General features: G+C 43.6%; 1 protein-coding gene across 1 annotated transcript; it reads right to left on the reverse strand.

The window, feature by feature from the left end:
- Nucleotides 1–2,051: 2,051 nt before the first annotated feature.
- LOC120642854 (GDT1-like protein 5) lies at nucleotides 2,052–10,155 on the reverse strand. The gene is made up of 12 exons (XM_039919462.1): nucleotides 10,135–10,155; nucleotides 9,972–10,040; nucleotides 9,393–9,452; nucleotides 9,251–9,298; nucleotides 7,765–7,853; nucleotides 7,612–7,651; nucleotides 7,491–7,538; nucleotides 2,658–2,726; nucleotides 2,507–2,551; nucleotides 2,367–2,428; nucleotides 2,210–2,282; nucleotides 2,052–2,129 (listed from the first exon to the last, which is right to left on the reverse strand). The coding sequence occupies exons 1-12, from the start codon at nucleotides 10,153–10,155 to the stop codon at nucleotides 2,052–2,054; spliced, it is 702 nt and encodes a 233-aa protein (XP_039775396.1).
- Between the last annotated feature and the right edge of the window lie 511 nt (nucleotides 10,156–10,666).

The raw sequence follows: 10,666 nt of genomic DNA on the forward strand, positions 1-10,666 counted from the left end.
ACTGTTCATACAGGGGTATTTTTGTACTTTGTCAACTTCATTAAATGACCTTTAGTCCCTCTAGTCTCTGAAACCAAACAGGATGGGACTAAAAGTTTTAGACCAGGGACTTTTAGAAACCAAACATGATCTTAAATACCCACAACCTTCTCTCCCTCTCTTGTCCTGTACTATTCTTCCCCTGCCTTCTGCTATGTGTCTTCATCGAGCTCTTCTCTCCCTCAATACCTCTCTCTCCTTCCTGCCCCTCTCCTCTCCAGCTCTCCCTCAATCCCTCTCTGTCTCTCAGTGCTTCCCCTCACCTCTCCTTTAATCTTTCGTGGGGCAGTGCGATGGGAGCCGTGCCTACCCGTTTGCGGTGGTCGGCGGATCCGCTCCCCCTCCACACTCACCCTCACTCATGGTGGTGGTGGGGTAGTGAGTAGGGGCGCCGGCAAGACCCAAAGAGGTACCATCCACAGTGACCTCCGCGAGGTGCAGCGGACCTCCTCTCTTCTCCCCACTTTTCACCCCTGCCCCTGACCTCGCCTCCCCTTTCTTCACCCACAGGCAGGACTGGCCGAGTCGGCGTGCATCGATGGGGCCGCGGTGGAGCGCACGATGGCGCGTAGGGATGTGGCCATGGCAGCGAGGTATCATGCCTGGCCTTCCCTTGCCCTCCTTTGCTAGGGCCAGGCGGGGCTAGGGCGACAGTTGCAGCAGCATGGTGAGCAGTAGCGGCAGCGACACGTAGCAGCAGTGAGGAGCATCTATGTAGTGACGTGTAGCCTTGCCCTCCTTCGGTGGGATGTGTGAATCAACAAAACAAGACCCAAAATCGAACGAATCTGATACCAAATTGTTAGGTTAACAGAGGCAGCAAGAGCAACATAAGAGGATTTCGAGGAAGAAGAGAAGGCAAGGAGATCAGAATTCAAGATAGTGGAGGAAGCACGAGTACTGTGTGCTCGATGGGAATAAGTTTGTTACAATAATGATGACTCTCAATGCTCATGCTCATTCGTCGCTGGCATAATGGCGGTTGGACTGAGCGGCCCGTTTACTCCTGCACAGCCCAGTTGACGCAGATGGCGCCGGCTCATCATCTGAGTTGCTGACACTGCCCTTCCGTTGCCCTCCTTTGCTAGGGCCGGGCAGAGCCGTGGCGGCAGCAACAACATCATGTCGAGCAGTAGCGGCAGTGGTGCGTAGTGGCGGAGAGGAGCAGCGCATAGCAGCACCGCGTCACGGAGCGGGGCGCGGAACAGCTTGGGGCCCGCACATGGTAGCGGCACCAGCGTGGAGCAGTGCATGTGGCCATGGCGGCACTCAGAGCAGCTGCATCACGGAACAGGGCGGCGACGGGGAGCAAGGCGAAGGGCGGAGCAACATTCATACCAAGTCGAGCGGGTAGGTAGGTTCTACCATAAAAAATCTTACTAGCTGAGCTACGTTTATTAGTTCGCCTAATTGATTAATCTGGCTAGTTCAAAATAAAAGGATAAACATACAGCCAATAGATTTGAATTTAGTTTATTTTACCCTTTCGTCGGCTTTTGACCCCTCCCCTCTCGGCCCCAAAGTTTGCACATATATCTATGGAATCTTAATAATTTTGTGATTTGTGAACCCCTTTCATTCCTATTAAGGTAGGTGGTCGATGAGCTGGTGCTATGCTATACCACACAATTGTCACATTGTTTAGCTACTGAGATGCAATTGTTGCGTTGCAATAAAAAAAAGTTGCAATTGTTGCTTTTAGAGCAGTACATATTGGTGTCGTTCTAATAAACGATTTACGGTTACATGTATTCACATGCAATGCTGAGACATCATAATAAATAGCCTCGATAATGAGTTGTCTTTTGAGTTGTCTTGTAGTAACTCTATAGTTCCCTATATATTATGCATAGAAAAAATAGTCAAAATTTGTTCTGGTACACTATCTTTCTTCAAATTGGCCCAAACACATGGCAACCGACGAAATTGGCCCAGACTAGTCGTCTAATTAAATTAGAAAGGACATTAAGCAGCAATGTGGAATAAGTTTTCCAGTCGACATTACTTGTTTTTTACAACTCTCCTTCTGGTCCTGAAAGCAGGGACATCATACCAAACACCAGAAATAGCGCTGCACTCAACAATCCAACCTAAAATGAGTGAACTACAAAGTCAGATACCTAGTATTTCAAACTTCAGCAGTAAAAAATTGTCAAACAACATGTCCTACCATCTTTTCAGATATCTTGGCGGCCAGACTCTTTCCTCCAAGAACAGCAGCAGTTGTACATAGTGCTTGAGCTCTGAGAACACCATAGATCTTTCATTAGGGATCACAGGGTAAATCATCCATATATGTACAACATAATTAAATAAGTTAATCGTACACGACTCCACCAAGGACAACGCCTAATGGGTTTTCATCAGCAGCCAAACCAATAGTAGCAATCTGACAATATATAAGAGGTTCATGAGTATATAAAGCGAATAAACAATAAATAAAGTTTTCTAACGTCAGCAAACTAACCTGGCTCATGTCACCCCACTCACCAAAGAATGTAATCGAAAATGCCTAGATTTCAGAAATTATTGTCCATGTCAATATTCAGCAGGAAACATCGGCATGTACCTTTGTTAACTGTTTATTTTACATATAATAACCGGTTATCGATTGGTACCTGTATAAAAACTGGTGAAAAGAGTCGCATGAGAAATGGCCTTTGATGTTTCTTGGTATCATCATCATCCTTGCATCGACAAAGGAGTGCAAATGCAGATATAGTCTAAGTCAATACTAGGGATGAATTAAAAATATATGTAGAGTAAACAATTACATATCACAGAATAATTAAAGATGAAATTGTACATAAGGGCACGGATACCCACGGATTTCATACCCGACGGGCAAAATATAGCTCCATCGGGTTGATCCTGAAGGCGGCAGAGGCTACAGGATGGTCAGCATAGAAGGTGAAGGCCCAAAAGCGGTGATAGCTACACTACGAACACCACATCAACTACTGTCCTGGGGCGCAATTCAGAGACGGCCCCAGCTCAGGCGACTCGGGCGGCGACCCAAACCCTAGCCACCGCCACCCCCCATCCCCCTCCTTTCCTCCTCGCTGTCGCTAGAGGGAGCTATCAGAAGTCCATGAAGCTCCCTAGGAGGACGGCAGTGGAGACTTCATGAGTCATCTGCACGAGATCTGGTGGGGGACCATGCATGGCGGAGGCAGGAGATCACCGATGACCGCAACCCAGCGACGGCCTGTCCTTGCAGCGATGGCGCCTGGCACGTGGTGAAGATGGTGGTGGCACTCAAGACGAGCAGGTGGTCTGCACGGCGATTTAACGAACATGGCCCCATTCAGGTTATTTTGAGTGATTTTGGTGATCAAGTGACAACACAACCAATGGGACTAACGAGTTTGCGAGATCATATTTATAGGATTTTTTAGGTCCCTTGGATGCAGTTCAAACCATATCCAAGATGTCCAATTCACCTACGAGACGTCCAAACCACCGTCGAGATACTCAAGTCGTAGTGAAAAAGCAGAGATAGAATATATTTGAAGTGTCCAAATGACTACTGCGATGAGTTGGAAAAATGCAAGGAAGAATCAGAAAAACTCAGTAGGGACCGGAATACCCCGTCGGACTATCCGACCCATTAGGACCAGACTAATTCTGATAGGTTCAGAACTTAGTTGAGAAACTTCTTCAGAATCGGATGATCCGACACACCCAAAGATGCACCGTCGGACTAATCGTCGGATCAACGTCCAGAGAGCATGTCAAGGGCGCAGTAGAAAATGCTGAAGAGCATGTCAAGGGCGCAGTAGAAAAGGCCTTCAGCACCGGATGATCCGATGCCACGTCGGACTAAAGCGTCGGAGCAATGACGTCAGCATTTCAGCAGAAGAAGAAGATAGTTCTTCAGCACCGGATGATCCGACGCCACGTCGGACTAAAGCATCGGACTAATTACGTCTGCTGTGTAGTTTCTAGTCTAACGGCTACTGTTTGATCTTAGAGAGATCGGATGATCCGAGGCCAACCCGTATGATGATCCGACGCCTACGCAGAAAAAGACATAACGGCTCTAAACGACTAGCTTGACTTGGTGGGCTATTTAAGTGCCTCACCCTGGCCATTTTGGAGTTGCTGGAGTTCAGAGAGACCCCATACACATTTAAGAACACCTCCAAGACAACCCAAGTGCTTATAGTGAATCCTTAGGTTTAGCACTAGTTTTGTAAGTGAAAGTGCTAGGATAGCTCAAGTTTGAGTGTGAGATCAAGGTTGTGTGCCTAGTATGCTGTGCTTGAGAGCTGCTCAAGCTTGTACTTGGTGTGCCTGCCATCCTTAGTCTTGGTGGCTCGCCGGCAATGTCATCGACCCTTCGGCTTGATGTGGAGCGGCGACGACATCTTTGTGCGGGGGCTGTGGAGACCCCCACCCTTCTTGGTGAAGCTCCTTAGTGGAAAGCGGGGTCAAGGTGATCGTGATTGTATCCACAGAAGAGACTTGATTGCCGGAAGTAATACTCTTTGTGAGTGCTTCAACAATGTGGATGTAGGTGTGCCTTTGTGGCTAACCGAACCACGAGATAAATCCTCGTATCAAAGAGTTTGCTTCCTCTCATCCCTCCTTTAAGGTTCCGCATTTACTAATTGCAATCTTTGTGTGCCTCTACTTTCTTAGAGTAGTATCTTAATAGGATTGGCTATAGATTGCATAATTCTTTTGGGATGATGGTTTCACACTAGATGAACCGTAGTTGCACATCTAGATAGTATGTCTTAGTTTAATTTATGTGCAAATTAGTTGGAACTTGAGATTAAGATTTTGTAGTTTGCCTAATTCACTCCTCCCCCTCTTAGGCTATGACCATCCGATTCCTTTCAGGCCAGGGTGCTCGCTGGTGCGGGTGGCAGCTGGTTGCTGCGGGGTCCTTGGCTCTAGATCCGGTACAACAACTGCCGGATGTCTCATACAAGTGGCTAGGGCGCGCGAGCCGGCCGGCAACGGCGCGGACCCACGCTCGGGATGAGGTGCAGTGTGCGAGGTTGGCCGAGACTTGGTTCCAGCCATACGACAATGGGTCGGCAGCCTTAGTGGCGTAATCGCATGCGGGGGAGCTTGCCCCTAGTGGATCTAGCCACGCTCGGCCGCCGCAGACAAGAAGGCGGGCCACGCGCCTGGTGAGACGCCGCAACGGGAGGGATCCCTGTTTAGCCTAGTCAGGAGTCGGGCAAGCTCAGGCAAAAGCCATGTCGGCTCTACCGGCAAGATGGTGGCGACATCCTCGGGCGCTGTTTACCTCCTTGAAGGCGTTGCCATGGTGTCTTCCCATTCTGGCCAGTTGCAAGGATACGCGTTGCTTCAATAAATGCCGGTGATGCCATGGTGGCTTGGCTGGCAGTAACCAAACATGGGCACCAGGGGCGCCATGGCGGCGTGGCTACAGGATCCTGGCTGCTTCTCGTGTTGCTTGTTGTTGAGCTTGGCTGGAGGCAATGGTCGCGATAGGAGAGGTCATGTCAATAACCCAATTCGACCGAGCGGAGGTTTTTGACTAGGCTCGGGTCGATGTCCCAATCTGACCAGGCGGTGGTAGCCCAACGCCAAGCTGTGGTGTTGGCTCTGGTGGCTCGTGTCGACGTCCCAATCCGACTGGGCAGAATTTGTGGAGGCTCGGGTCGATGTCCCAATTCGACCAAGCGGAATTTTTTCGTTGAGGCTCGTGTCGATTTCCTAATCCGACCGACCAAAGTTGAGTGTGTTCCTATTGATGTCCCAATCAAATCGGTTGTTGTTCAGTTGTAGGATTGTTGTAGGTGTTGTAGCTGTAGTTGTTTAGTTTTCGGGTCTGATTTATCTATAGATAGGGTCAATTCTCTTTTTCATATTAATAAACGCTGAACCATGATCTTTCAAAAAGAAAAAGTCCTATCCTATCCCGCGGATCTGAACAGCTGGCAAAGCTAGCGAGTGGACAGCGAATCCTCGCAATTGAAGCGCCATGCATCTACTTTTCAATTTCTTCTTTTAATTAAGTGAGTATTTGGTGAGCCTTAACCTTTGAGATTTCGATGTAGTAATTTTATTTGTTTTTAATCTTTTATTTTGAATTTTTAGTTTCTAAAATTTTATATATGTACAAATTTGAAGCGGACCGAGGTGGCATCAAATTGTCCTAGTGACGGATGGGATTTATTTTCAAACCCCATGTGAGGTTCGGCACTACCAGTCCGCAGGAGTTTTTTCCAGCACGGACCGAGTTCAGACCCACCTTTCATGACAGTGAATAAAACAATAAACACGTCGTCCTAGATCAAAGGCTCAAAGCTAGAACTAGAATTATGGTGGTGCCCTCAAAGCGATATTATTATGCTTTACAAGGAATATTTTAGCCAAAATCAGGTGCTCAGGAGTGGTCAAACAAATAATAGAACTGGAAAATTTACGGTGGTGCTTGGTTTTTATTGAGTTGCATGCACCGATCAGTTCAATCCAAAAGCTTAAGCTAATGAGGAGAGATGGGCAATTCACTTATATTCCAATACTCCCCTCACGTGGAGGCTCCCTCAAACCTCAGATGTGGAAGAAGAGCGAGCATCAATTATTTTATTTTAATCGCGCTAACCAGGATTCAAACACGAGATCTCTTGCTTTGATACCATATTGAGTTGCATGCACCAACCAGTTCAACTCAAAAACTTAAGCTGATGGGGAGAGGTTGGCAATTCACTTATATTCCAACAGTTTTAAATAGCTTCCCACAACCAACCAAAAGACTCTATTCACTAAATGGTATATCGAGACGGAAAAATGACGTAGCCAAGTTCTACCAAACATTGACTAAGCCCTCATTTAGTTACACGTGTAAAGTTTTTGAAATAGAATCTTTTTATATTTGAAGTATTAAATATGGACTAATCATAAAACTAATTACAGAACTCATCTGTATACTACAAGACGAATCTAATGAGCCTAATTAATCTATCATTAGTGCATGGTTACTGTAGTAATTAATGTAGCAATTTAGTGTCTAATCATGGCCTAATTAGACTCATTAGATTCGTCTCGTAATTTACAAGCAAACTATGCAATTAATTTTTTAATTTTATTTAGATTTAATACTCCATGCATATAAGATTCTTTTTCGATGTGATAGTTTTGGAATTTTGAATTTTATAACTAAACAAGGGGTAACATCTCCCGTAGTCTTGCTTTTCCAATAAGCTAATAATATTGGGAAAAGATATTCCTGAGCAGTTCTCTAAAACCTCTCCCTTTCTCCGATAATTATTAGGTGGCAACTCATTTCCCTATGTATATGATACTGAGAATATCGAGGTAACATTTGACAACCTCGCTTCTTGTGTTGGTCAAGGGAAACAAAATAGGTCAGGAAATATTCTTCTCTTTTACAGTTTTTATTTCCCAAAATTCAATATTCCGAGGATACTTAAAATTAATTATAGAAATTCCAATTAAGTACTAACCTTGATTTTATTGTTAGATTCACCATTGTTGTTCTTTGAGTTAGCATCCTGAAAATATACATGCACAAATTAATGATAGGTTTATCGGACAAAACATGAATAGGGGAGGGAAGTTGCGAACCAGCTCTGCTTCCACCTCCTCCAATTCATCATCAGAATCTCTGAAATTGATATTGAGTTAGCTAGTTGATACTGTTTGATCTCTAAAATACAATAAAAAGTACAGAAAATACATAAAAGCTAACTGGAAGGCAGCAAAGAAGCAGTTCAGTACCCGTCTTCTTTGTAACTCTCTCTCAACGACAGAACGCCGAATACAAAAAACAGCATAGTTGTAACACAGTGACTCCATGTACGTGAAATCTGCTCAATTTCTTTGTCATCAGTAGTATTATAATGCATGACAGTGCAATTTTACAACAAGAGTAAAAAAAAATAAATTACCGAAGCACCCTTGAAAGAAAAAATTACTTCCTATGGAAGTGTCATTCTGGTTTAACAAGATGCCACAACTTTGATGACATGTAAAAGTTTGAATATGAGAGACATGAAATGGGTTTCATCTAGGTGAAACTCCACGGGCATGTTTCCATATCATAATATGTCATGTAATTTAGGGAAAAGTCTGAATTATAACCTCAAACTATCGCAGAAGTCCTATTTTCAACCTTCAACTATAAAATCGGATAACATAGGCCATCTAACTACCAAAACTGGACAAATTTGGACCTTTAGGTGGTTTCCAAAGTGGTTTTGTATTTTTAGAAAAGTTAAAAAATTCTAATTAGATCTAAAAAATCAATTCTAATTCATTCCAAATCAGAAAAATATGAAACTAGAACCAAAATTTTTCTAAAAATGTGATCTATCTATTATTGCTCTATTTGAAGCTTAGTTATTAAAAAATAATAGACATAACTATAAGTAGCCAAATATTATGAGAATAAAAAAATTGATCTGAGTTACTAAAATGTGTCATGCCAATAGATAGGTTATATTTTTAGAAAACTTTTGATACCCCTTTCATATTTTTTGATCTAAAATGAATTTTTTATGAATCTTTTAGTTTAAATTTGAATATTTTTAATTCTCACAAAATACAAAACCATCTTCGAAACCACCCCAAGGTTCAAATTTGCATGGTTTTGATAGTTGGATGATCTATGTTATCTGGTTTTGTAGTTAAAGGTTGAAAATTAGACTTATGCGATAGTTCGAGAGTGTAAAGTGGACTTTTCCCTATAATTAAGTGTAAAGAGTGCCACATGAGCAAACAACTTTCTACAACTCATATAGCTTCAATTTTCGGTGTTTCACATAACGAGGCTTCTTTGTCTCTATATTCTTTGTAGATTTGCCATGCCACCCAAGTTGCTTTTGTGACTGTTTAATGAGAATGAAAATACTATTGGAACTAGCATAAGAGACAATTAATTAATTAATGAGATGGTTATATAGCTCAGAATGCTCCCTATTCCCATACCCATTTAGCTTGAGGGACAAATTTCTCTCTTCCACATACCAAATTATTGCCGGGTCCAAAGGAAAGACTTAATTAGTAGTTAGTATGATTATAACAAATTCGTCTAAACTAGAACTAATATCTTCCTAAACACCTTGCTAATAAAAATTTATTCTGTAACGATGTGTGTCCAGCTGGCAAAAGTAAGAACACAATCCTTCATATTCACCACAATCAATAGACAATATATAGTAGTCAGGATCAGTACAGTTGTCAGTAGTTGTGACAAAGCTTTTACCAGATTAGGTGCAACCCATCCCAAAGAAGACGATATAAGTGTCATCACCTACAATTGTTAACTCCATTGGTTCAATTGGAAAGAAACGAAGACACTAAAAGTAGCATTAAGTGTGTATGATAAAAAGAAAAAAAAAACTAACCACTGATGAGGCTACGCAGCCTGCCAGGACTTGTCTCCGGGGATGGCGCATGGCCAGAATCTTGTGGAGATTAATATCAGACATCAGTAGTAAAAACAGTGTTTGCTCAATAACAGAAGGAAGAACTTGCAGTCTTGCAGAGTTGAGATTTTGGAATTATTTAGAGAAAATTCCCTATGTAGCACCAAAAAACTTGATCTTCCCTCTATAGCACCCAAACTTGAAAACTTCTCTATGAGTGCATCCCCCAAAATTGTGTTCCTGATAATTTTGAGATGGTTGTTGATTCAGATAAGTCAAATTATATGGATTTCATTCAAAATTTCTGGGGTATACTCATAGGTAAGTTTTCAAGTTTGGCTGCTATAGAGAGAAGAGCAAGTTTTTTGATGCTACATAGGGAATTTTCTCGAATTAATACGGATGAGCCTATCAATCTAGAGCTGGGAAAGGCTGGCATCAAATGTGTCATCCTAATCTAATTTTTATTTAACTCTACCTCGAGGAAACGAACAAGACCGAAATCAGGGCAAAGGAGGGGAAAGGTAATTCGGAGGAGGAGAGGCAGCAGTGTCATACCGCGGCAACGCAGAAGGTCCTGTCCCCAATCTCGGAGAGCGCCGTCATGGCCAGCGACTTGGTGAACCCCTGCTGGCATGGAGGGAAACCATGAGCAACTACTCCACGCCATCGCAAGAGTCACACTCACCCATCAGAGTTCAGAGAGAGGGGGCGAGCTGACCGAGAATAGAGACGGCGACATGGCGGTGAGCTGAGGGCGCGTTGATGTGCTGTGGTCACTGACTATGGCTGGTAGCTGCAGGCCTGCAGCAGGAGAAACCGTGAACCGGCAGCGCCGCAGGTCGGTTGTACTGTGCGTCTGTGCTTGTATTTTTAAACTTTCGGATTTCGAGGCTGCATAGGTTGTGACTGGTGCAGGGGAAGCAGGAGTGTTTGACGAGTGCGAGGGCAGGTTGTATCTGGTGCATGTTGTGTTGTTGCATCATGATTCATCAGCATCCTTGGATGATGCTGCGACTAGAGGGGGAACCAGTAATTCTTCGTCATCGTCAAATTATGTTATAATAATGCTGTTGGTAGCGGAATAGGATTCTGGATGTATTATTGTATTGTATTGAGGCCTAGATCGGTATATATTGGGGTACAAGACTTGGATGACAATCCTCTCCTACGATATGGTAGAATACGGATACAATGCTAACCTACATATTATAGGGTTATCCCAAATATAATCTAATATCCACCCAGTCACA

Source organism: Panicum virgatum, chromosome 7K (genome assembly GCF_016808335.1).
Source record: "Panicum virgatum strain AP13 chromosome 7K, P.virgatum_v5, whole genome shotgun sequence".
Lineage (NCBI taxonomy): Eukaryota > Viridiplantae > Streptophyta > Magnoliopsida > Poales > Poaceae > Panicum > Panicum virgatum.